This window comes from Hipposideros armiger, unplaced genomic scaffold (assembly GCF_001890085.2).
Source record: "Hipposideros armiger isolate ML-2016 unplaced genomic scaffold, ASM189008v1 scaffold_38, whole genome shotgun sequence".
NCBI lineage: Eukaryota > Metazoa > Chordata > Mammalia > Chiroptera > Hipposideridae > Hipposideros > Hipposideros armiger.
The window spans coordinates 613,434-640,605 of record NW_017731388.1 but is presented as its reverse complement, the minus strand read 5'-3'; the positions used below and the strand labels follow the sequence as shown (position 1 = coordinate 640,605).

The 27,172-nt window shown below is 42.8% G+C and overlaps 1 protein-coding gene across 1 annotated transcript in view; it reads left to right on the top strand.

The window, feature by feature from the left end:
- Nucleotides 1-26,604, top strand: part of MREG (melanoregulin) — a 59,455-nt gene extending 32,851 nt beyond the window's left edge. The window contains exons 3-5 of the mRNA XM_019638358.1: nucleotides 22,943-23,033; nucleotides 23,705-23,868; nucleotides 24,746-26,604. Of these exons, the coding sequence (XP_019493903.1) occupies nucleotides 22,943-23,033; nucleotides 23,705-23,868; nucleotides 24,746-24,880 (390 nt within the window). The 3' untranslated portion in view covers nucleotides 24,881-26,604. The remainder of the gene's footprint in view (nucleotides 1-22,942; nucleotides 23,034-23,704; nucleotides 23,869-24,745) is intronic.
- Nucleotides 26,605-27,172: the final 568 nt, after the last annotated feature.

Here is a 27,172-nt window from a genome sequence, read left to right as displayed (position 1 = left end):
CTGAGTGGCCCGAGAATGTGGACAATTAGCGGGGTGCCCGATGTCTCTCCCATTGGACTGGGGTTAGGTAAGGCGGGGGCACTTGAGAAATGATCTCCTTTCTAGCTGGCAGATCCCTGCTGATGTGGAAACACTGACTGCCCTTCATGCCGCTGGCTCCACCTGTTCCTCTGCCCTAGTTTTGAAAGGTCTTTTCTTCTCTTGTTTCTCCTGCTTTCAGTCCCGCGGGCTCTTCTTCCAGCCACAGAAAGTCGAAGCCAGCCTGTGCAAAGCAACCAGGGAGGGAAGCAAACAGCCCTCTGCTAGTTTCACCGTCCTTTTCTTCCTTTTGCTTGCTAGGATATTTTCACCTCTGCCTGTGCTGGTCTCTGGGTGAATGTTTCAACGGACACAGGCTGATATCTGGTCATTAAGAGGAGCTGGCTCAGGTGCAGATGTTCCTAGGCTTTTGATTGTCGAGGGTTTGAACACAGAGCGTTTCATTGCCGTCTCAGGCCTCACTTTAACCTTTGAATCCATGACATAGTGTTTATCTTTTCCCTGCTTTAAAGTGATGTTTGGGGACTAGAGCGCTGCTTTGGGTATATAGCAACTAGAGAGAGCACACACTGAAGTGCATCAGAGTGATGATTTTCTTTTTAATAATAATTTATTTGAGCCAAACTGACCACATATGCTGAGGAGCAAGATCTCAAGCGTTCCTCAGAGTGGTGATTTTCTATTAACGCCTGCCTCCAATTTTGGATAGCGGTCGGCTGTACATAATGTTTTTAACCAATCATGGCAGCTGATGCCTTGCTTCTCGTGGCAAATGCCCCCTTCTTATGACACCACTCATAGTGGATTAGGGTCCATCCTAATAACCTCACTTTAATTTGACTACCTCTGTAAAGATTTCCCAATGAAGCCACATTCTGAGGTGCTAGGGGTTAGGACTTCAACATATGAATTTTGGGGGAACACAATTCAACCCATAATGGTAGGCTTGTTATTGATAGGATTAAAAATAGTTGTTTTCGTTTTGCTGGTCAGATGTGTAGGCCTGTGGGGATAGCAGTGGACAAAGGGTCTGCCCTCAGGGAGCTTACATTCTATTGAGGGGGGACTGACAACAAATTAATGCAATGTAGGTGGTGATAAGCTCTTTGAATAAAAATAAGACAATAAGAGGGAAGACAAAGTGACTCTTTTTGGGCTGAGAACAGAGACCTGAATGAAGCGAGGGAGTGAGCCTTGTGAAACACATTCCAAGCAGAGGGAACAGCAGCTGCGAAGCCTCTGAGGCAGGAATGCACGTGATATATGTCAGGAACAGAGAGAAGGCCAGCGTGGCTGCAGCAGAGGGACCAAGGGAAAGAGCTGCACTGGGTGACACTCGGAAGACTAGCAAGAACCAGATCATAAGGCCCAGGAGGCCATGGTGAGGATTCTGAATTTTGTTCTAAGAGGGATGGGGTGTGCTTTCAAATTAAACAAGTGGAAAATGCTTATTTGTCCCTTTGCAATCTTTGTTCTTTCCCTCCGGCTCCTGTTCCTCCCAGCCTAGGAAGCTCACATTCCTTGGAAGTCCTAAGCAGGCCTGGCCCTTCCTCGCCATTGAGAGATAATTCTTCCTGGGTCTCTTGATCTCTGGGCATGTTGTGAGCAGAGGCATGGTCTGCCCTTCGTTCTGGACTGTGTTTTCAAGGACATTTGCGTCGGGAACATCGTCAGGAGGTGTACATAGCTCTCCCTCTGGAACAAAGGGCAGCAGGCCTGTTGCCCATTATAAAAGATTCAGGTTCCCTAAGTTCAGGGTTCTTCTCCTGTAATGCAGCCTTCTGCACATGCAGCTGTCACTTAGCTGTCTCCCTCTCACTGTGTTGGAATCAGGGCTCAGGGAACTGGCATAAAAAATGCTGACCTGCTGTGGCTGGGTCCTTTGTTTCTGACCCAGGAGTCTTGTGTGTTTTGCCAGCACCCACGAAACTGGCAGGGGAACTTGTTAGCTTGTAATAAGAGTCAAACCTCAGATGCTTCACAGGTCTCAACACCCTTAAAATAGCTCTTGTTATTGGCATCAGGATGGAGATCTCGCATAGGTCAATGCTTTGGCGTATGGGTTTTAAACTTTTTTTCTCTTATCTTTGGAACTCTTTTCTCCTCCCCCGCCCCCCACCCCCTCCCACCATCACCAATGAAACCTGCCAGGAAACTAATAAAATGGAAACTTCTCTGGTCCAAGCAGGGGTAAGAACCTAGATTTCCCCATTGCAGGCAGCCCCTTAGGCATCTTTGGAAAAGCCGTCCAACATAATTTCAAACACTCTGTGTTGAGCTACTAAAACCCCGTTAAAACTCAAATTTGATATCTGGGAGCAATAATACATTGATTCTCATCAGAGACAGAGTATATTGTATCTTTGCAAACAAAAATTAATTTACAAAACAATTAATTTACCCGTCGTTAGTGGGTCAGGACCAATTAGTTTGTCAAAAGAATGGGATCCAGAACTGCTAAGCTTTGATTGCAAGATACGGAGGGGAAGGTTGGGAGAGACGGGCCCTGCAGCGGGTTGCCCTGTGCATTGGGGCAGGACTAAAAAGTAGCGGAGGAAGAGTGCTCGAAACAAGAGGCACTGAGAGGATGGTAGATAATGAAGATCACATTTCAGCTACTTGGTTTCCTTGACCCCTGACAATCAAGCTTTGAGTGGGACCAGGCAGAGCGAGAGAGGCACCCTTACTTTCACATATATTTTACTTTGGGATTCTGTGCGGGATATCATTTGGAAAAATTAGTCTCTTTGCTGAAACAAATTTGAGAGCTCATCTACTTCTCTCTGTTACCTGGGGCTCTGGCAATGGGTGTTAAAAAGTAAAGCGGGTATTTGTTTCATAGATCACTAGGAGTGTGGCACAGCAAGAAGGATGCCTAGGGTTCAGGCCTAACGCTACTACTGTCTCCTGACTCTATGGCTAAATTGCTGTGTGACCTTTGGCAGGCCACTACATCTCTCTGGGCCTGCTTTCTCATCTGACAGAGGGAGGCATGGAGGACATATCTCAAAAGTCCCCATATTTAAAAGCCTGTGAACTATGGTGCAGTGATAGGGTTTTTAACCCAAGAAACATTATGTGTGGTATGCCTGGCCATCTGCATCTTAATGAACTGGGCCTCCTTCATGCCCTTTGCATGAGATGCATGCACTATGCCTGGAACGAGGGTTGGGGACCTTTCTAAGAGTAAAGCAGGTAGATTGGTTTTCTCCATGCTATGTTTCCCTTCTCGTTCTTGGCCCACAGGTCAAATTCAGTTTTACCAGGACACAGACACGCCCAGTTTTTTATGTACTGTCTTTGGCTGCTTTTGCGCTACAGTGACAAAGCTGAGTAGTTGTGACAGAGACCTTGTGTGCTATAAACCCTAAAATATTTACCATCTGGCTTGAGGCCATTCAAGCTTTGCCTTTGGTTTGGTGCTCAGTAGACTTGGCTCAAATGATTGTGTGGATTTAATTTTTCAGCAAAAAAGACACATCAGCAGTCCCTTTGAGGAGGGCTTCCTGTGCTCACCTCTGGGTGATCCTCTGGAAAAAGAGATCCTTAGAAACTGAGAGACTCTTCTAACCTTTACAGTTATGGGTGTAAAGCATTTTCCATTTATTGATGATTTTTTTCTTTCAAAAAATGACTACAATGATCTATTATGTGAGATTAGTAAAAAAAAAAAAAAATACCCTGTTATTCCCAAACATGTTAAAGGTGCCACAAATTAGTGCCACACTACTGTTTTTCTCCTATATTCTGGGTTTTAAATACACCAGAATTGTGTTAGGGGTTTTGTTTAAATTCATGAAATCCTGCCATGTTGATAAGGAACCAGGCAGATGAGCAGTGAGGCAAAGGTCTTGAAAACTGGAAATGGCTGCTGAATTCTGCATTGGTGTGGCCAAGGGTCATCCATGTGTCCATATTAGCCAGTCAAGACTGGAGTGATTATAAACAAATGTGGTAACCAGTGAGTGTCCAGGCAATTACAGGACAGTGTCTGTTAAGAGATTGTTTTTCCTTGGGGCCATGTGGCATTACATCATCCTTGAGGCTTTGTTAGGGTAACCCCCAAACACTTGAGTTGCGGAGGTAGCATCTGGAAGGCTCAGCTGAAGATTGCGGTGGAGTAAAAATGGGCAGTAAGTGAGATACTGGAATTGTAAGGAACAATATTTTACAAGGCGTCAATTTAAATAATAACTCCAAATTGTTAAAGGAACCCTGCTGTCATGGACAGATGACATAGGCAAGCATCTTGTATGTCTTGTGGAAGGCTCAGTTCCTCTTTGGGTTGTGTTCACGGGGTGTCATATGCTGGGGATGTGTTTGGTGTGATGAGGGAAGTGGTTTAGTTTGCAGCTCTGTGTCTTAAAACGGATATAGATAATTTAGAGATGGTCTACAGTAAACAATGAAAATATGGAAAAATTAGAAAGGTGGAATCGAGTGATGGGGGAGCAAGACAGAGATTGTCAGAGCAGGTTCACATGGATCATAGATCTTACCCAGTATCAAGCTTTACTAATACAGTAAAATCTTGGATTGCAAGTAACTTGGTTTACGAGTGGTCCGCAAGATGAGCAAACATTTCTAATACATTTTAACTTGGCAAACGAGCGATGTCTTGCAATACAAGTAGTTTGTTTCCTGAACGAATTATGCTTGCAAACCAAGGTATTACTGTACTTTCAAAGACAGAGGCAATCGAGAGGCTCAGAAGAAGCAGGCCGAAGTCACTAGGGACATTGAGAATGTGTCCCTACGACCCCCGTCCCCCACAGGACATGCACTTAGATGAGTCTAAGTGAGGTTCATTGGGTTATCTCACACAGTGGAAAGCTTTTATGTGTTGAAGAGCTCCACTGCGTACCTCCTCATTATTTTGTAGTATAGTGACATTCTCCAGGGAGCCACCCCAGGAAGATGTAGGGTGCCTTGAGTGAAGTCATCCTTTGGCTGGAGACCTCCTGCTAAAGGCATTCTGTAGATAAGATTTCTTCCCCCTAGCAAACATCAATCCTCTAGTTACCAGGAGGTTCAGTTGATAAGGAAATTAGATAGGGTCACCTGCCTTCTTTCCTTTTTCCTGGGGGCTTACCTGCCCCCCACTCCCCCACCCTCACCCCCCAGGGCTAGCTGCTTTAACTCCTTCCTCCTAGCGGTGAAGGTGAAAAGGACTGGGGCTATTCAGTGTCAGGCAGAAATAAACAATTTGACAGCTTTCAAGTAAAGGAAGAGCAATTGTAAGTAGGAAGAGTAATTACAAAAAAGGGTTACCACTACAGTAAGAAGTATTTAGGTTAAAAAAAATGGAAAACTTTCAGATTTAGGGGGTTGTTAGTTTATGAAAGCAAATTATAACTCTTAATTTCTCTCTTTCCTTTCTTTCCCGTGTCTCTGACTGGCGCTGATGAATGCCCCCCCACCTACCCCAACTCGGGGCTCCTTCTCAGCCCTGCTGGGACCCCTTCTTCCTGGTAAATCACCTCGCTCTTTTTGCCTTCCTCATCCTCCTCTTTGAAGCTGGCAGAGATCCTGGAATACAGAGCAAATGCCCCACAGAAGCAACAGTGATTTCAGTTACGTACCAGGACTCACACAGGAACTTCCAAATTTATCAAAAGGATCTTCAATTTAACAATTCACTGAAATCAGATGAGCTAAGGTCTGTGCGCTGCCATCCAGAAAATGGTAAAGACTTTTCTAAATAAATTCAAATTACAATCATACCCATAAATAGGCTTTTCTACTTTGGAGGTAGACACTAGGTAACATTGACAAAGGAAGCTATAAAAATAATACTTCTTAGGGATTTTGAAGTTTCTGTTCTGATTATAAAAGTCGTACATGGCCATTGTGGAAAATTTGGTTAGTATAGAAGAAAAAAAATCACCTATACATAATCTTGCCCTGATATAAACACTATCATACTATCCTGGAAAGACCTGCAACCCTTAAGGACCCACACAAGAGTGTTTTCTGGTGAGATTTGGCTAAAGAGGTATCTCTTTGCAAATTTTGCCACACTTTGAAATTAAACCATTAGGTATAGTATTATCTAGAGCAACACCATCCAAAAAAAGTATAATGCAAGCCACATTAAGTATTTTTAAATTTTCTAGTAGCCACATTGAAAAAGTAAAAATAATAGGTGAATTGAAATTTAGTAATATATTTAACCAAATATATCCAAAATGTTATCATTTCAACATGTAATCAATATAAAATGCTCTTAATGAGATAGTTTACTTCTTTTTTGTTTGTACTAAGTCTTCAAAATCCAGTGTGTATTTTACATGTATAACCCTTCTCAATTTGGACTAGCCACACTCCGAGTGCACAGTAGCCACGTGGGGCCAGGGGCTGCCGTGTTGGCCAGCACAGGGCTGGGTGCCGAGGGATAGCCAGATCTTTGAGATGTCTTCATGATGATTCATTCAATCCATTGTTAAATCTAGAAGCAGCAGCCTTTCTCGATGGGACAGGATATACTTAAACTAATTGAGTGAACTGGTTATTTCTACCTTGCCAGAAAGTCAAGTCCCTCTTTCCTGTCCATGAACGAGAATTTCGTCTTATTATCCTTTGCCTTCAGTGACAACAACTAATTGTCCTTCCCTGCAGTGACTGGAGCTGCAGAGCTCTGGGGTGGTTCCAACTGGTTGATTCGGAATAACAATGTCACATTCTTCCCACTGGCAGCAGCGGCCAAATCACATCCTGAATCTGGCCCTTCTCCTAAAGCCATACATGCGTGGGCCGGAACCCACCCTCCCCCCAAATTAGACAAAACTGACTTGAAATCTCATTGCCTAGCGGCCCGGCCCATGGCTTTGTTGGCACACTACCCCAGCAGGAGCTGTGAGCTATCCCTTTGGCTTAATCTGGTTAAAACCAGATAAAGAATTAGGTCAGGGGCCCCTGGCTGCAAAGTAGTCTGTTTCCAGAACCCCAGCTGAGCTGTGGAATAAAAATAAACAGGGAGAGTTGGAAAAGCCTTACTTGGCATTTGCATTTGATTTGTTCTAGGTCAAATTCTTGCTCTAGTTCTAGGTCAGAACACTTGAGCATTAACCAGGAGCAGTGGGACTGCATTAGCCACCGGTTAAGGATATGCCTGTCCAAGGTGCCCCAAGCAGGCACTCCAGGATGACATTTGGGGTTAGAGGCGCTGCATAATATGTAGACTCAAACTGCCCAAGCTGCCAGACCTTAAGAAAGGTTTACTTTATTATCTTTTATGTATCAGAGCATCTAGGGTGAGGACTCAGGGCCTAGTTGTCAGCACTGCAGGCTAAACCCGCTGAGGTGAAGCTTCCCCCGGGATTCAGAGAAAGGGCAAGTCAATAGTTCTAGAAGGTCAGCCAGTAGGGAGGAGACCCCGATGCAATTCTGTGACCCCAAGGCTTGTTCTTACCTCACAGAATTAAGGGGCTAGTGAGGCTAGGAGAGAGAGAACCACATCAGGATTTGAGCTACCCCCCTAAAAAGGCCCATTTCCACAGGCCCCAGTTACCAACAGCTAGGCCTCTCTTGGAGTGAGTGCTCCAGAGCGATGAGGTGTCTGGGCAGAAGCAATAAAGTCAACCCTTGTTGGGAAGTGTTGGGGGGCCCTCAAGTCCTGGAGCCCCCAAGGACCTAAGTGCCAGGTCCCTGGGCACTGGCCCCTCCTTGGCCTCCACTCCCTACCACCACCTCCTTCACGGTTCATCTAGTCTGTTATCCTCTACTGCACTGGCTTGCTGTGCTCTGTCATTTCATCCTGTGCCATCTGGGCCAAGGCGGAAGCAGAGGACTAATGAGTGGACCGGCTGTCTAGGAACAGTGAAACATAATCCTATCTTTCCCACTTACACACGGTGTCTGGTGGATGAAGATAATAGGCTTTTATAGTCCTGAAAGAGGATTCCCCTCCTGGGTAGGTGGCCTTGACACTGACCAGAACCAGCTGTGTTTAAAGGAAGCTCTTAGCTTCCTCTGCATAATCACCTCTTGCCTTCCCTCCCAGCAGTCTCCCTGGCCTGCCCCTCGCACTGGGATCCGGTTCCATGGATTGCTCTGCTCCCCGCTGCTGGGCAGTGAGGAGCGTGTGGGTGCGGGCAGCTGGGGAGCAAATGGGGGGCTGTCTGTTCTGCACCTGAGTGGCTGTGCCAGAGCCTCTTTTAGAATGGAAGTCCCTGCACGTTATGTTCCATTTCTCTCTTTGTGTCCCAGTTTCCACACGGGTGACAGGGAGGGACAATGCCGTGGACTAAATTTGGGCCTCACTGAGTGCAGCTGAGGGCACTGGGAGGAGCATGAGTTTTGGAATCAGAAAGACTCAAGTTTAAACTCTAGGTTCCCCACTAAAGAGCCGTGCGATCTCAGCTGAGTTGTTTAACCTCCTGGAGCCTCACTTCAGATGTCGCTAGAAAAGGATCCATAATCCCATCTCATCAGATTTTCTGACGAATCGAATAATACGTCCTGAGCGCCTGGCACAGGGTCTGCCATACTGTGCAGCCTCAGAGTTATTACCACTTACAGAGGAGTGTGTGAAAAGCACTTTTCCACTATCAAGTGCCTGATCAGGCGTAGAGTGGGAGAGGTGAATGGATTAGTTTTCTCTTATTTCATCTTTCTTGAATTTATTCTGTTTCCCCAAAATACGGGAATCAAAATATGTTGACTATATAAATGTGCCTTGTTCAGAATACACATGGAGGACATCCCAAATGTTTTTTTCTGATAATATTCGGTGCCGCTTCCTAGATTCAAAATTGGCACGCAATCACCAACAGCATGTGGCCTTCATGGGAATCGTCACATTCATTTGGGTTCGGCAAACCCTTTTGAGCACCTGCTGTATACAGGGGAGTGTGTAAGGCCTGAATAGATCAGGTTCTTATATTTGGAGCCTGCAATCTAGGAGTGAAGGAGATGTTGCAAATATCTATACAACAATATCTATGCAGTGAGTGACTCTGCAACAGTTTTCATAAAGGGGCTGAGGGATTTGAAAAGACACAGCAGTGACTTTCAACTGGTAGGAACGGTGAAGACCTCTCCAGGTGGTGCCATTTGAGCAGAGCCTTGAAGAGGGAATAGGATTTAGATGACAGTGGAATGAGGGCATGAGAGACTGTGCTCGAAAGCGCACAGGTTCAAGGTGCACTCGGGAAGAGACTGGTGGCCGCATGTGGCAGGGGCACCCTGAGCCGAGGGACACTGTTGGAACGAGACTGGGAAGTCAGCTCATGGAGAGCCTGTTTGGGGATTGAAACTTCACTCAGTAAGTGATGCGGAACCACTGGAGATTTCGGGGGAGGGAAATGACCCAGCGTCCCCTTTAGGAAGACACCTGGTTGGGAGGAGGCGGGAGACCTTAGCTTCTGGAAGCAGAGGGACCAGCATTGCAGCTGTTCAGACCAATTAAGGCTGAGGCAGTGGGGATAGAAAAGGGGGGCATGTTGTGACACAGGAAGAACCAACAGGATCAGGTGACTGATGTGCATTCAGAAGGTGGGATTGAAGGGATGTGAGCAGCAGATAACTAAGTTGGGAGCCTTAGAGGGAAGACTTTGGGTTGGTGGAGGTTGGTGGAGGAGTCAGACTGGTCAGCGGCCCATCCACGTGGAGACACGCAGCAGAAAGGGGGCAATCGAAACCTGGAGCTGAGGCTCGGGGTCACGGCAAACGAAGGAGACTTAGAGTGACAATAGAAGTTGAGGCATGAGGGGAAATTATCCAGGGAGATGATGAGGATGAGAAGAAGACCCAAGACAAAGCCTTGGGAAGGGACGGTCTGAAAAGAAGAGGCAAAGGAAGAAGAGGAACCTGCAGAGGGGAGGGAGGGGAGGGAGGGGAGGGAGGGACATCCCTGGAGGATGCACTTGGAGGCAGCAGATCCCAAACCTCAGACCTGCTGCTGAACCCTCAGCCTGATACTGGCCCTTCCCTCCGCAGCGCAGGGATTCTAACAGCCACCGCACGGGCTGGTGGAGGTGTCCCTGCCTGCTGTACCGAGCAGGGCCGTCATATTAATCGATGTTCATTCCCTTCTTCCCTTTCCCACAGAAACCCGGAGAGGCACGTTAAGAAGGGGGTGGCCTTCAGATTTAATGCTTTAGAAAAGGCGAGGGCCTGCGGCAAGGACTATGAGACACTCCTATTCGGTCACTGGTGACACGAGAAAGGTGGGGAAAGCACCTTAGTACTTTCCACGGGTAGCGGATCTGAAAGAGGCTGATGGCCAGGGGCTGGTGAGTAAGGGGATGAAGAGGAAGTGAAAACATCAAGTGGCAGCTCCTCTTTCAAGCGATTTGGCAGTGAAGGGAGGGACCGAGAATGGAGTGGAGCTTGAGGGAGTAGCAGGATTAAGGGAAGGGCTTTCTGGCTGCTGGCGTCAGTGAAACCAGCTGCTCTCTGAAGAAGAGTGGGCTAGTTCCTTGGAAAATTCTTTTTTCTCTTGGATTTGGCACATGAAGGTCCAGCTTTTGGGTATTTGTTCAAAGGTGCTGACTGATTGGCTCTGGGAAGAGGAAGGCCGTCATGTGAAGCAGTGAAATTGAGGTTTGTCACGTGAGCGCTAGAGGACTTGGCTGGGATTGTGAGGGAGGCATTCTTGTCGCCCTGTAATCTTCCGAGCATGGGAGATGAGGGCTGCCAGCTATCCAGGGACTTTTCCAAGGAAATAAAGATAAGGTTGCTGGTTTCCTTTTGAAATAAGAGGTGGGACAGCCAGGGGGAGGAGCAGAGGAAGTGCCTTAGGTAAGTCTAAGAAACCTGGGGGTTTTCTCCGCCCGGGAGCCTGCAGCATAGTTCCAGAAAAGTGTGGACGAGTTTCCTAGACCTCTCTGTTGCAGACAAGCACAAACCAGTCCAAAATATTGACCTTTTCTCCTAGGTTCTCAGAATCTCAGACCTTTGTAGCGTCTGCCACCCCTCACCGCCCACCACTCCTGCGTCTTGAAGGGAACTGTTTTGCCTTTGTGTCACTCCGCAGAGATTAGGTGGCCATGAGCTGGAAAGAAGGGAGTGTGGGGGAAGAAAGGGATGGGAAGAGTGGGAGGGGGCTGAGGTCCTTTCACCTGCTCTGGGGAGGGGAGAGATCCGAAGTCCCCAAATGATGGACTGGAGTACAGCGCTTCCGTGAGGCGACCCTTGAGGGCATCCTTGGGTTCTGCAATATGTTTGGCTTGAGCCTGGGACTACTTTGCCTCTAGAAAAACTCTGGTTTCTCCCAGCATTTCTGTTATGTTTTCTTAATTCCTCCCCAGGCACAGCTGCTTGTGGTTTCAGGTTGGTCTCTTCTCTACTCAACTGCTCTTTCAAGTTCTCTTGCTCTGTCTCCTTTCCTCCCTTCCCACCTTGCTCACCCACGCCTCTAATCCGGTTTTAAGGGGCGGTTTGGGCAGTGGGTAGTGCATTGACCCTACAACCAGACTGCCTGGGTTTGAAATCCCAGCTTCTCACTTACGAGTATGCATCCTTGGGCAAGTTACTTCACCTCTCTGAGCCCCAGTTTCCTCATTCTTAAGATGTTATAATAATATCCATTTTGTAGAGTAACACATCATATGAGAATTAACTGAGCAAATACATGTAAAGAGGTTAGAGTAGTAGCTGGGAATTAGTAAGTGCTCTTATGTAAATATTTATCTATCTACCTATCCATCTATCTATCTATCATCTGTCCATCTTTTTTTTTGTACGTAAGTGTCTTTAAATTTTTTTTTTGGATTTTGTCAGGTGATACAGGAAAATATATTATGTTGAAAGAACCTATAGAAATTATATTTCTAGCAATTATATAGTAAATTTCTGTATGCAGTATAGAAATTATAACAGAGTTACAGTGATGGAAGACTCGTTATCTTATAAAGACTTCATTCTGAATAGAAAGTTCCTTCGAATATTGCTCTTGTTTCTTGTGGTTTCCACTAAGACTAACGTGTGATTCACATGAAGTGCTGTGTCGGCAGGTCCCTGCATCTGGTACTTCGGCTGTGTTGATTTTTTTCAACCTAACAGTAGGAATTTGGGGCCGGCTGACTGGCTCAGTTGGTTAAGAGCACGAGCTCTGAGCAACAGGGTCACCAGTTCATTCCCACATGGGCCAGTGAGCTGCGCCCAAGCTGAGCTGCCAACAGGTGGCAGGATGGCTCAGCTGGTGAGAGCACGTGCTCCTGACAACAAGGTTGCTGGTTCGACTCCAGTATGGGAAGGTGGGCTACGCCCACCTGCAACTAAGATTGAACACGGCACCTTCAGCTGAGCGGCTGCGAGCTGCCAACGGGCGGCCGGATGGCGACTGGACTTGGAGCTGAGCTAGCTGAGCCCTCCACAACTAAGATTGAAGGACAACAACTCAGCTGTTCCCCTTCCCCAACTCCCCAATAAAATCTTAAAAAATGAATGAATAAATAAATAGAGTAGGAGTTTGATGTATTTGTGATAGATTTTGGCCTGTGGATTTTATTTTTTAGGTCTTATTTGTGATATGTTTCAAATCTCGATTTTCTCATTCCATGTATTAGCTATCCCTCCTACTCTTGTGACCTTTGACTCCACAGCCACTGATAAAAATGATGACGAGGCCCTGAAACTGAGCCCCGTTGTGCATTACTAATACCTTTTTCCAGACTGACAGCGACAGCAACCGTTTTGAGTACCCTTCAGTCTTGCAAAACTACCCTAGTCTGCGTTATCCATCTCACAATTCTCTGTGAAAACCAAGCCTAGGAGAATCTGTTAGAGACTTGTTAAAATCCAGGTACCGCCGTTCCCCCCCATGTATTGCATGTCTTTCTCTTTTCTGATATTTTCCACTATATACCCAATGAAAGAAAACTAAATTGGAGAAGCAGTCAGTATGATTTTTCTGTCTTTTAGAGAATCTCCCTTCATTTTAAGCAAAAAGTAGCATGAGATGAGGAATTGGTGAAAGCCGAAAAAAATAACAGCTACAGTGTTTGAAGAGTTCATTTTACCAAGGAGCTATCACTTTCAAGTAAAAATATTTGGCTCCAATTCACTTTGTAATTCTCTGATTTAGATGTTTAATTTTTGTAATACAGCATTGTTGTAGCCACAGTTGTATGGTGTGTTCACTTAATATCAGTGTTGAGTTGAAGTGGAAATTTCCAAAGGGATGTATATAGTGCATTTTGATGGTGATGTTAGAAAGAAGTAGTCTTAAGGCATTTTCTAGTTTTAAGGCACATTTAGGAAAATATTGTAATTTCTTAGGGGACCGTTTTCTATAAAGCAAATATATATGTTTATTATAGTTCTGTTTCTATCTATACCAGATGGTCAAAAAGCCAAGTTAAAGAAGGATTTAGAACCTTATATCCTGATACAGAATGATTGCTAAATTATTAAGTAAAAAGTACAGGATATAGTAACCATGTATGGGGAAAAATGGAAGGGTACAGGTGAAACGGGCAACATTTATTACTTGTAGAGAGGAGCCTGGTGGCTGGGGGACAGAGACTTTACTACTTTTTGAATTGTGAATTATATGAACGTATGACCTGACTTAAATAAGCAAACAATAAATGCATAAGAAAAAAGAAGGTGGGTTGGGGAAGCAAAAATAAATAGTCATTCTTTTCTGTTCCCGTTATTTTATTTATTTATTTTTTTAAAGGGTGTGTGGCTTTGGAATTAGATGCACTGAAATCTGAATTCTGCCTTGACTGCTACTGGCAGGCGAGCATAGGGAAAGTTACATACCTTCATGTAAAATTTGGGAAAGACATTCTTGGCTGGGTTTTTATGCAGATTGAATAAACTAAGGACATTTCCTAAAGTTCAGTTTGTGATGATCAGACCTTGGGGTATGGAATGGAGTAGATGAAGCAAATTTCAGCCTAAGTATGAGCATCTTCCTCTGAAGATGATTTTTCACCAACCAAGAAAGACAAGACAATGAAGGCCATCCTAATACTTGGGTTTCAGATGGTGACTAGATTTTGGCTCAGAATTACCGAGTCAAAAGTTAACTTTGCACTGATCATTAGATCCAGCCAGATGGACTCAACGTATTTTTATAAGTAAGGGAGTTAAGTGGTTAAGCCAATGATAGTTAGATGACTTTCCCCTGGATCTTTAGAAGAAATTAGTCAATTAGATAGAAGCCACCTCCTCTCCCCTATTATGACAACAGTCTTGTGAGAGTGAAAAGCTGTGTTTTGATGGACAGGATTCAGGGGTGGCATCATAAGGCAATCCCTGGATACAGAGAAGGACTGCTGTTATGTCTGTGTCACTGCCTAAGGCACTCTTGGGACAGAAAGATTGGGCCCAGGCAGAGCCATTAATACTGCATTCTCTGTAAGCCATATCCGTCCCCAGCTAAATAGGTCTATATGCTGAACATTTTCCCCAAGGGCTAGAGATAGGAAAATATGAGACTGATACTTTGTGCTGCACTATATTTCCCTTTTTGTTTATGTACCAAATGAGTAGGTGTTGTAACATGAATCTTTCAGATGCAAGGACCAGAAAAAGAACTCCAGCTGTCTAAAACTAAATGGACTTGGCTTAGATAATAGAGTTTCAGAAGTAGGACTGACTTCAGGTGTGATTTGATCCTAAGGCCCAGGATGTCCTCAGGCTGTGTTTCTCTGTCATTGTTTCATAATTGTCCTCTCAGTGTTGACTTTTTCCTTAGGCAGGCTCTTCTCAGGGTAGTAAGTGATGGGAGCAATTCTAGAATTTTCTACCCTCATATCATGACATCCAGCAGAAGAGAGACCACTCCTGATTGCTCCCAGAAGCCCCATGGATTTTGTTGTGTCTTCGTGGCTTGAGTTGGATTATATGCCCATCACTGAGCCAATGTGATATGCTTATTGGCTTAAGTTATTGGGTTTCAAACCTTGCACCCCATCAAATGATTCTGATTTCATTTGTCTGGGAAGTGGATCCAGTGCATTGGTATTTATAATGCTCCTTGGATGATTCTAAAATACAGCCAAAGTTGAGTTTTTTGGTTCTAGCCAATCCGTATACACTTGTAGAGCTGAGAATGTAAATCTGAGTGTACTTGACAGATTGATGGGAGAAGGGGAATATAGATGTTAGGGAAGCAAACATCAAATATTCACTTCTGGCAGACATATTAGTTGCAGACGTATTAGCTGCCCCAGTATCCATATCCCTCCTTTCTTCCTTGCTACCAAAACCCAGCTTTAGCTTGGAGCAGCAAGGTGCCAGCTCTAGGGGATAGATTGTGAATACTACTAATAATCTGTTTCTCCATTTTTTCTCCCTTGGTAAGGGGGGAAGAGAGAGAAAGAGAGAGAGAGAGAGAGAGAGAGAGAGAGGGAGGAGAGGAGAGGAGAGGAAAGGAGGAGCTGAATTACTCTTTGTACAAAGCAGAAAGTACAAAGAAAATTTAAAATTAATATGGGAGGAATTGGAAGTGTAAGTTAACCAGAGGAGGAAGAGGAGAAGGAAGGGGCGGGGGAAGGGGAAGAAGAAATGTCCAAAAGTGAGACATAAGAAGAGAAATAAGAAGAAAAGGATGGGAAAGCAAACTTTTATTTTTTGTTTTATACCCTTCTGTTTTCCCTTTGAGTTTTTATTTCTATGTTATATTATTTTTGTAATTAAAAATTAATTGATCTCTTTTGTAAGAGTTTAAGATGGTTGCATGACCTATTGTTAGAGTCATTTCCTTAATTGTATAAATCATCTTTTTAATATATTTTTATTTTTTTATACTTTGTTTATTTTGACATTCAATATTATTTTATATTAATTTCAGGTGTCCAGCATAGTGGTTAACACATTTGTATAATTTAAGAACTGATCCCCCTGTCTAACCTAGTATTCACCTGGCACTATACATAGCTATTGCCATATTATTGACTATATTTCCTATGCTTTACTGTACATCCCCATGACTATTTTGTAACTACCAATTTGTACTTCTTAATCCTTTCACCTGTTTCATCCTGCCCCCAAATGCCTCTCCCACCTACCATCCCGATAAATCTAGTACATATCTGACACCATACATAGTTATTACAACATTATTGACTATATTCCTTACGCTATACCCTATATCCCCTTGACTACTGTGTAACACCCAATATGTACTTCTTAATGCCTTCCCTTTTTTCACTCACTCCCAACCTCCCTCTCATCTGGCAACTATCAAAATGTTCTTTGTATCTATGAGTTTGTTTCTTTTTTGTTTGTTTATTATATAAGTGAAATCACATTGTATCTGCCTTTCTCTGTCTGACATACTCCACTCAGCACAATACCCTCCAGATCCATCCATGACACTGCAGGTGGCACGAACCCATTACCATCCATAGCTGAGCAATATTCCATTGTATATTGTACCACCTCCTCTTTATCTGTTCACCCATCAATGGACACCCAGGCTGCCTCCACATCTTGGTCATTGTAAACAATGCTGCAATGAACATATGGACGCATTTGTCCCCTCGAAGTAGCATTTTGGGTTTTTTTTCGGATAAATACCCAGAAGTGGGATTACTGGGTCCTTCTTTGTCTCATGTTATAGCCTTTGTTTTAAAGTCCATTTTGTCTGGTTTAAGTATTGCTAGCTCAGCTTTTTCTTTCATTTTCATGAAATATCTTTTTTCCATCCCTTTACATTCATTCAGTCTGTGTGTACCTTTCTATCTGAAGTGAATCTCTCTTGTAGGCAGCTTGTGTAAGGGTCTTGTTTTCTTATCCATTCAGCCACCCTAGCTTTTGATTGGAGCATTTAATCCATTTACATTTAAAGTAATTGTTGATAGGTAAATAGTTATTGTCATTTTATTATATGTATTTTGATTTTTTTTCATCTTCAAGAAGTTCCTCTAAGATTCCTTGTAATACTGGTGTGCTGGTGAGGAACTCCTTTAGCTTTTCCTTGTCTGGTAAGCTCCTCAGCTGTCCTTCAATTCTAAATGATAGCTTTGCTGGGTAGAGTAATATTGGTTGTAGGTCCTTGCTTTTTATCACTTTGAATATTTCCTGCCAATCCCTTCTTGACTGCAAAGTTTCTGTTGAGAAATCTGCCCATAGTCTTACGGGAGCTCCCTTGTAGGTAACTAACTGCTTTTCTCGTGCTGCTTTTAAGATTCTTTCTTTGTCTTTAGCCTTTGGCATTTAATTATGATGTGCCTTGGTGTGGGTCTGTTTGGGTTCATCTTGTTTGAGACTTTGTACTTCTTGGGCTTGTATATCTATTTCCTTTGCCAGGATAGGGAAGCTTTCAGTCTTTATTTCTTCAAATAGATTTTCAATTCCTTGCTTTCTGTCTTCTTCTTCTGATACCCCATGTGATGCAAATGTTGTTACACTTGATGTTGTCCCAAAGGCCCCTTAAACTGTCCTCATTTTTTTGGATTCGTTTTTCTGTTTGTTGTTCTGATTTGGTGTTTTCTGTTATCTTATCTTCTAAATCACTGATTCTATCCTCTGCTTCATCCTCTGATAATATACTGTTGATTCCCACTAATGTATTCTTCATTTCAGTTATTGTATTCCTTATTTTTGACTGGTTCTATTTTCTGTTTTCTATCTCCATTTTTATGTTCCTATCTCTTTGTTGAAGTTCTCCATGAGATCACTGAGCATCCTTATAACCAGTGTTTGGAACTCTGTGCCTGATAGATTGCTTGTCTCCATTTTGTTTAGTTCTTTCTCTGGAGCTTTGTTCTGTTCTGTTATTTGGAATGTGTTTCTTTGTCTCCCTACTTTGGCTGCCTCCCTGTGTTTGTTTCTATGTATTAAGTAGTGCCTCTATGCCTCCCAGTCTTAGTAGAGTAGACATATGTAGTAGGTGTCCTGTGGGACCCAGTGGCTCAGTCTCCCTAGTCACTGGAGCTGGGTGCTCCAAGTGTGTCCCTTATGTGGGGTGTGTGTGCCCTCCCTTTTTAGTTGAGCTTTGCTTTCTGTTTGCATGTCAGTGAGAGGGATTGACCCTCAGGCTGATTGGTTTTGAGGACTGGCTGTGAGTACAGTGGAGGAGTTGTGGTGCAGGGACTGACCCTACAGAGCAGGGTTCACTTTAGCAGGGCTTTGATGCCTGCCCAGTCTGCCCTTTGGGTATCGTCTTTGAAGGTGGCCGTGTGATGCTCTGGCTTGGTTCAAAGCTGGCCACCAGGTGTGCCAATTCTGAGGCCTCCTTGGAGGGGACTGTTGCATACTACATTTAGCCACAGTCTGTGCCCTGCCTGGAGCCACCCCACAGGAGCCACAAAGCAGTCTGCAGATGGCTTCCATCCACACTGGGCTTGGCAATACCTTGAGATCCAATCTGCAAACTGAGTCCAGCTGTCACTGGTGCTGGGTCTAGGACTGCTCAGCCAGAGGTATGGGACACGCCAAATCTAGATATTGCTTGTTTGGATTTTGTGAACCTTTGAGAGATTTTATGAAAGTTCGCATCATGAGCTAAGACAGGTTGTATGGGTAAGCCACTGGAAGTGGCTGGGGTGTGCCTGAAAGTTGGGTGGGGTGGGGTCTCTGAGAATCACTAGAGTAGGGCAGATGAAAGGTGTTAGCCAGTTTGATGAATATTCAGATATGGCATCTGCCTGTGCCTACATGCAGGGATGGGGAGGGCTCAACAAAGAAACAATGGCTTCAGCAGCTCCTCCATCGGGAGTAAGCTGCCCTTCTAGCCCTCACTCTGAAGCCAGACAACTCATTTTCTTCCTATATGTCCCTGGTGCCTTTCGAGCTGTTGCCCCAGTGCTGGACTTTCTGAGTAAGAGTCCATCAACAGGTAAGTTCATACATGGACATCTCACTCAGCTATAATCTCCACTGTTTTTCACATCCAGAAGTTATGGGGACTTCTTTCCCTGGCCCTGGAACCCTGGACTGGGGAGCTTGGTGTAGGGTTGGGACCTCTCACTCCTCTTGGTGGGGGGGAACCTCCACAGCCAAGATATCCCTCCCAGTTTTTAATGGTCTCATGCAGGTATGGGACCAGCCCCTTCTGCATCTCTGCCCCTCCTACCAGTCTCGAGGTGGCTTCTGTATGTCTGTACTTGTAAGGCTAGATTTCAGTGATTCTCAGTGATGATTGTTCTGTAATTGATTTGGTCAGTTTAGTTGTAATTGATGTGGTCATGAGAGGAGGTAAGCACAGTGTTTACCTACTCTGCCATCTTGACTGGAAGTCTATATCACCTTTTTAACAAGAAATAAGTAGTACTTTTAAACCATCCCATTAATCTACAACCTCACAATAACATAGTATAGATAAGAATAAAATGTTTTAATTTTGTGTGTGAGAAAATGATCCTAGGAGCTTAAATCAGAACTCAAGTTCAAGGTCCGCTCTTGGGATCTAAAGCTAGAGGAGAACTAGCTATTGATGGTTGTAGGAGATTGACGTTTGTTCTTCCTTTCATGTTGTTACCTCAGCCTTCTTATCTAGCAGCCCTAATCTGATTTGGTCAACAAATTGGAGAGGAGAAAGACCTCAAGAATTCAGCTATAAGCATCTTGTGTGATTCATTTTCAATCACATGTTTTCAGTTTGACCTGGTTCCCAGGTATCTTTTGAAAGTAATTCTGCACTATTTCTTTTATTACATCTTTTATAATTTACTCATTGTTAACGTTTTTGGCCACAGCATCACACTGGCCACAATGTATTATTTCAGAAATTATGACAAAAATGAAAGATTATTTTAGAAAACAAAACTTTCACTTTTGATAACTAGCAGATTTGAGTTTCAACTCACTTGTAAAGAATATTTAACTGATCCTTAATTATTATTTTCAAATTATTTGTCTAAAACCAAATTGTTAATTTAAAAATTGTAGAAGGTTATCACAGGGCTTGTTTTTATCTAGTACCGGAGAATAGACGAATTAGTTTCTTTAGTTGTGGGTAAGATCTTGTACATCACCGTTTTTCATTTGTCGTGTTTAGGTTCTGTTCTTTGGGGTCAGGTGTTAAAGAGGAATTCAAATTACCCTCTAACCCAGCGGTTCTCAACCTTCCTAATGCTGTGACCCCTTAATACAGTTCCTCATATTGTGGTGACCCCCAACATAAAATTATTTTTGTTGCTACTCTATAACTGTAATTTTGCTACTGTTATGAATCGTAATGTAAATATCTTTTTGTTTTCCAATGGTCTTAGGCGATCCCTGTGAAAGGGTCGTTTGACCCCCAAAGGGGTCACTACCCACAGGTTGAGAACTGCTGCTCTAACCATTTATTTTATCAAAGCCCTACCCTAGTTTTTACTGATTTTAGAGCTTTAAATTTTGCACGAAATTTCGAGATACTTTCATATGGTTTTCCATGAGTATTCTGTCAAAAGAAGATAGTAATAATATAGATGTAGGAAATGCACAGTTTCATTCCACTAATCTGAACAATTACCTATTCGGTGCAAGTCAGTCAAGGTACCGTGTGTGGACCCATCCTTAGCAGATTTTTAAATGTCATATTGTTGCTTCTCCATCAAAAACTTTATCAGAGCCACAGCCATTGACACTGAATGAATTTGTATAATATTCAGTGTTGGTGTTTAGAAATAGCAAAATAACTGATAGATGGACAGCAGGCAGAGAAAGGTTAAAAAAAAAGTCTGAAGCCTGGCTCACCCCATGATGAACTGGTTGCGGAAAGAGGGCAGAGGCCTGAAGCTGAAAGAATTGCAGGGACCTTTAATCGCAAGTTAATGAAGCCACCTAGTGGTTTGTTACAAAATTTAAGTTGTGTGAGTATGTGAAGCAACTACGGATTGTTTGGGTGGGTCTCTAATCACATATGACTAAGAGTCTGACCACTTTTTATTTAGTCCAGCAAGGAGGGGGGTCAGTGTCATTGAGAATAAGCACAGCACTGCTCTGTGAAATGTGTTTATATTCTTCAAAAAGGACTTAATGCAATTTACTTGAAAATACAGTGAGATAGCACACGCTAGAAGATAAGAAAGAGAACAAACATGAATAAGGACATAAACATAGTGAAACTTTTGGATGATTCAAAAATACCTCTAAATTTTTCATGAAATGACTGTACCTTTTCAGGTTAAGCGTGGAAACCGATCACTTACAAAATTCACAATGTCCAGAAAGATGAAGCAATTTTCAGGGAAAGTAAAACTGTACCTAATGGCAAGAGCAGAGAAATTGTTTTTCTGGGGCGTCCTCACATATGCGACGCTGCATAATGCAGGGTATAATATCCTTAGTCCTCATAATAGAGACCATCCCGAGTCTTGGAGGATTGTTTCTTAATTGTGGCTACACTATTGGGAGGAGAATGTACACCAAACTCCATTTTCAGGCTTTGCATGAACTCATTTGATCCTCTAAGTAAGTGGATGAGGTAGTTAGTGTCATTATCCCCATATTGCCCATGAGGCCATGAGACAAGTGAGGTCAAGAATGTGCGCAGAGTCAGCTGTTAATAAATAATGGAGCTGGGATCTAAACCCAGGCCGTCTGGCTCTAGGACCCATGCTCTTTTCCAAGATGCTATATGGTGACTGGCCCATTTCATGGCCCAATGAAAAAGACAATACTTGAATGTTTTCCCCGTGACTTAGTCTCCGGGGGATTAAACAGGCATGCTTTAACATGATGTTAACGATGAGGTCAGGATTGTGTTCTTCTGAGGTGACTCAGTTAACTTTGTTCTCTTTTAGGGCCACAGAGTTTAGCCCAATCGCCGCACTCTCATGCACACATGTGTGTACATGCCTTTGGTAAAAAACAAGAGGACCAGGAAAGAGTACTCAAATTCGTCACTTCCTGACTTCTAGAAAATAGCTGAAATTCATCACCGTCTGATGACATGTCCTCAGATACAAATCTAAAATGCAGTTCTAAAAAAAAAAAAACAACACACACACTTTATTTTGCTAGCTTTTCTTTTTCAAAGTGGTATCTACAAATGTTTGTGAGTGCCCGCTAAATTGATTGCTCTTAACCAGTCATGAAAGTTGATTAGCAATGAGCAAGGCAAACGTTGAAAGGAACTTGGTAGGAAAATAATGGCATCATTGAAACATTTTCAGTTCGAGGAAAATGTCAAAATATCATATAAGTTGTGTTTTGGGATAGTTGTGTGCTTAATGTTTTTGCAAAGAGGAAAAGGTATACCTTATACAATGACTGTTGTATATAGATAAAGCTCCTTTAAAAACACATTTCTATGACATTTTAAAGGTATGCTTTAGCTCAGTAAAGGAGCTCAGTAATGCTCCTGAAATAGTCAAGTTTTGTTTTGGAGCCAACATGATTGTTTACTATCCATAAGATTGAAGTTTTCAGAATGATAACTATAATTATTCAGCCAATGTCTTGAAAGATCCATCTTACCATGGTGATATAAAGGAAAGAGAACGACGTTGAGATACGGTAAAGGGAACATTGGCTTGGAATCAAGAAATTTGGGATTCCTGGGTCTGCTTTTTCCTCATGAACTTTGGAGTCAGACCTGGATCCAAATACCAATTCTGACACCAATTAGCTGGATGATATTGGATTAGCCAGCTTCTTTGGGCCTCAGTTTCTTTGTCTATAAAAAGGCTTTATGGATACATGGATTTTATTGGCGCTCACTGTGGGCAGGTATTGTACTTTTACATCCCTTTAATCTGTATAACAATCTTAAGTGGAATATTCACTGTTGTTACCCCTGCTGCACAGGTGAGATCAAGTTGAGAGACTAGATCATGCGAAGAGTTTAATTAGGATAATTTATGTAGTGTGTCATCTCTCCTGCTACATAGCAGATTCTCCAGAAATGGTAGCCGATGTATACTTATCAAGCCGATCTCACTCATTTCTTCTTCTTTTAGATATTCTTTGAAAATGAGTGGAGAGGAGAACCACATGTTTAAACAGCATAAGGTTGGGGAAAGGGTTAAGCCAAAGGGTAAAAATAAAACTGAATTTTTTTTTCCTGTAGGAGTGGCAAAAACTCAACTATGATATCTACACCTTGCGACACATTCGAAGGGAAGTGAGAAATAGATGGAAACGCATTTTAGAAGATTTAGGTGAGTCGGAAAGTGATTATGAAATGGTAAAAATCAGCAGTTGTGATCATTCATCTTCACTTTTTTTTTTCACCATGGTGTTTATAATAGGAATGTCAGAAATTGACTACTTCAGGCTCCTGTGTACTGAGTATTTTCCCAGTCCCGTCCTTGTATCCCCTTCATCGTATACATCTGATATTTCTGTTACCACTGACCCATGTCTTGAGGACACATTTCTCCATGTGTGACTCCATCTGTCCTCAGCATTGAGTACTACAGGGCACTTAATCGGGGCTTGGAGAAGGAGGGACCTGGATGTGACCCCTTTGCGGCTCCCAAACAGCAAAGGCAGGTGGGAATTCTGCGGACAGGGGAGGAGGCGAAGAGTGAGGAGTGGGGGGAGGTTCTCACACCAGAATAAATGCAGCAAGCAGTCAATGGGTGACTCTCTGAGGCTTAACTCCGAGGGAAAAAGTTAACCAAGAAAATTAAACAAGAAGAAATGTCAAATGATTTTAATAAAGGACCCTGACAGTCACACTGAGCTGGGAAGCCGCACGTGATGTCTTTGGCTTCCGTTTTCTGATCTTTGTTCAGAATCCACATTTGGGTCCCTTAAGTCCTGCAGAACAATCATTTCCTGTGACTGCTTTACATGACAGGTACTTTTTTTTTTTTTTTTGCTTTAGGATTTCAAAAGGAAGCAGACTCTTTGCTGTCGGTGACGAAACTCAGCACTATCAGTGATTCTAAAAACACAAGAGGAGCTCGGGAGATATTGTTAAAACTGGCTGAAGAGACCACTATTTTCCCAACAAGTTGGGAGCTCTCAGAGAGATATCTCTTTGTTGTGGTAAGTGGATGCATTTAAAAATTTTTTTTTATTAGTTTCAGGTGTATAAAACAATGTAACAGGTAGACAGTTACCCCCCTCACAAAGTGATAACCCCTTCCCCCAATCTACTACCCCTCTGACATCATATATAGCTGTTACAGCTTCATTAACTCTATTCCCTATGCTGTACTCCACATCCTGTGACTATATATATATATATATATATATATATAATATATATTACATATATTATATATATATATATATATATAAAATTTATTTTGTTCTTGAATCTATAATTTTGACAGGACATTCATTATTATTCAGCTGCAGCTTCAGGTGTACACTGCAGTGGTCAGGCATGGATGCATTTTTTTTTCATCTGCCCTGATTTTGCTTTAAATGTTTGCTTTTCTGTCATTCTATATACTCATCATTCTAACACCACCAGCAGCACCACAGCGGGAGGTGGCAGATGGTGCTGGCTTCTCATACTCTGGTTTTCCGTGGCCAGCAGCCTCAGAATCACCTGGAGGGTGACAATTCATGTTTCTGGATTTTACTCAGACCTGTGGAGGCTTGGGCTGTGGCTCAAGAATCTGCATTTTTCAACCAGTTCTGCTTTTTGAACCATTTGTAGCTCAGGGATGTGAGAAATATTACTTCTCTAACCTAAGGTTGAAAAAGAATTTGAGAGACTCTTAAGAGTGGTGGAATATTTCTTGGATAATGTAAGTAAAGGATAAAGGTGTGTCTTGAAATTTGAGAAAAATTTAATACATGTTTACTTGTTATTGTTTCCAGGGTGGGTTTTATTGTTGTTAGATTGGTTTTCCCATCGGCATGGCACAGTTCCCATCTTGACAACATTTTTACTTTTAATTTTTTTTGGCAGGACCGTCTCATCGCTCTTGATGCTGCAGAAGAGTTCTTTAAAATTGCCCGTCGAACCTACCCCAAGAAGCCCAGGGTGCCGTGCCTGGCAGATGGCCAGAAAGAACTGCACTACCTTCCATTTCCAAGTCCCTAGAGGACGGGCTAGAAGGCAGAACTGGAATTCTTCCACTGGAACTCAGCAGCCAACCAAAGTTGGACAGGTGCATGCAGACGAGAGTGAACAAGTGGAGGGCCTGATGAAAAACGATTCCGAATCCTACAAAAATCTAAGGATTTGGATGTCTGGTCTTCACGAGTACTTTACTCTGTGAGATGTTTGGGTTGCAATACAACATCCTGGTGATCTTGCATCAATGAGTTTTGGTCAACACGATAGTTCATCATGGGCCAAGATGCCAAGATGCCAAGAACCCATTGCCCTTGTTTTGGTTTCGGTTGTACTGTAAGCCCTAATGATTAATCCTATTGTGAGAGTGGGATATTCTACTTAATAAAACAATAAGATTAATAGCAAGTGCTCTCATTAAGCCCAACATGGATTACCAATTTTTAAATAATTCTTATATGATATAGGCTAACGCCAAAATAATACCAGGCACTATGTGACCTTTCTTTAGTTTGGAAGAACCTATAGAACCTGGGAGGATGTCAGAGGCATCATTATTGAGTGTTAGTGATGGTTATTCAGGAATACACATGAACTAGATAATAGAAACGTCTAGGAGTGCTGCTCAGACATGAGTTCCAAATAGAACGGTCCCAAGCAGAACCTTCTGCAGTCACATATAAAAGGCTCTGTCTTCAGGCATCTTAACTTCCCAGCATTATTGATATCCGATCACCTCCTTTGTGCTTATGGTCCCTTTCTAGTCCAGAAGCTCTTGATATTTTATTCAGGATAGCACTGCAAACAGAAGCGTTTGACCTCTACTTTCTTCTCTTTAATCTGTTTCCGGCTTACCTGCTAAGCGTTGCATCTGCCCAGGGACCTTTAGTGCAGATGTGCAGCTTTGCAGGCAGTGTCGCATTGAAGGAGGTCATTGCTGGACTTTTATTCTGAAGATGATTTTCAAAATGGAGCAGTGCTGCCAAGACAGCCTGCATCTAGCCACAGATCAAGAAGTCCAGCTTTAGAAGTTGCTTGCCCCTTAGGCAAGGAGCTTGCCAAGAAATCCTGGTTCATATTATTGAAAAGACTTCCAGAATTTATAGGACTCACTAGTAGATTGCTGAGAACAATGGCAATATTGTTACTTTTACAGATCTTGCTATTCTGACTTCAGGTTAAAAAGGAACTTGTTTTTTGTCTGTCCCATGTCCCAGGGGATTGTGGCTTGAAAATTTCCATATCCTGACTAGTAATTTTGGTAGGATATACACTGTTTAAGTTATTTGTTACAGGAGATACATGTTCTCCCTTTATTAATGCGTAGCAGACCAATTTAACTGGTATGTTTCAGGAAAATTCTTCCTAGTTTAATAAGTAAGCTAAAAAGTCGTATTTTTTCATATGTTGTGCTTAATCCCTCTCATGTTGTTTAAAATTTGCCTGCACATATTTTCTCTCACTTCTGTGGGCTCTTGCAAGATAAACATACAAACAGTGAAACAAACAAAAAACAAACAATAAAATAAATTTAAAAACTGGAAAATCATATTGTTTTCATCTCTGTTTTGTCTATTTGCCTTTTTTGATGTCAAAATAGATGAGATTGTTGGCATCTATGGAGAATAAATTGTAACCATAGTCTTTATTTTTGGTAATGAATAAGGATAAGATTGTCTCTATGATTATAAAAACACATGGAATTATCCAGGAAATTGTCCTTTTAAGGAATTAAACGGTTTCTGTATTTACTTTTCAGTTGGATGTGTGTTCTATTTACAAGAAATAAGAAGGAACATATACTCTTTCCATAATCCCTTTAAATTAAAAGGTAAAGAAGCTGAGAAACAGATGGGTTTAAGGACCTCCCCTTATTGTACAGCCAGTTAAGGGGCAGATCTGTGCTCAAGACCAGTGGACACTGCAGTACATGAGAGAAGCTTGTGGGTAACCAGTGACCATGTCAGAAGTCACAAGGTGCTCAGCTGGACCAGCATCTACAGATGTGCAGGTGGCTGGAGGGTTTCCGACTTTCTAAATGTCTCCCTGTTGATGACTTTGGTACTTCTCAAAGGTTCTTGTGTATGCAGGGTGATTTCGGGGAGTGGATGGGAGGAAATTTTTATATTAACATTTATTTTAATGTACACCCGGGAAAAACCCTGTCATTAGCAGATCAAACACCTGAGTTCCTATGACTGGATATTATTGCAGCAAACAATAAATTAGTTATGTTTTCTTAAAGGAGGCACCCAGGAAGGCGCAGTGGACACACAGGCCAAAGTCATAAGGATGGCATTGGTGAGGGGGCACCATCAT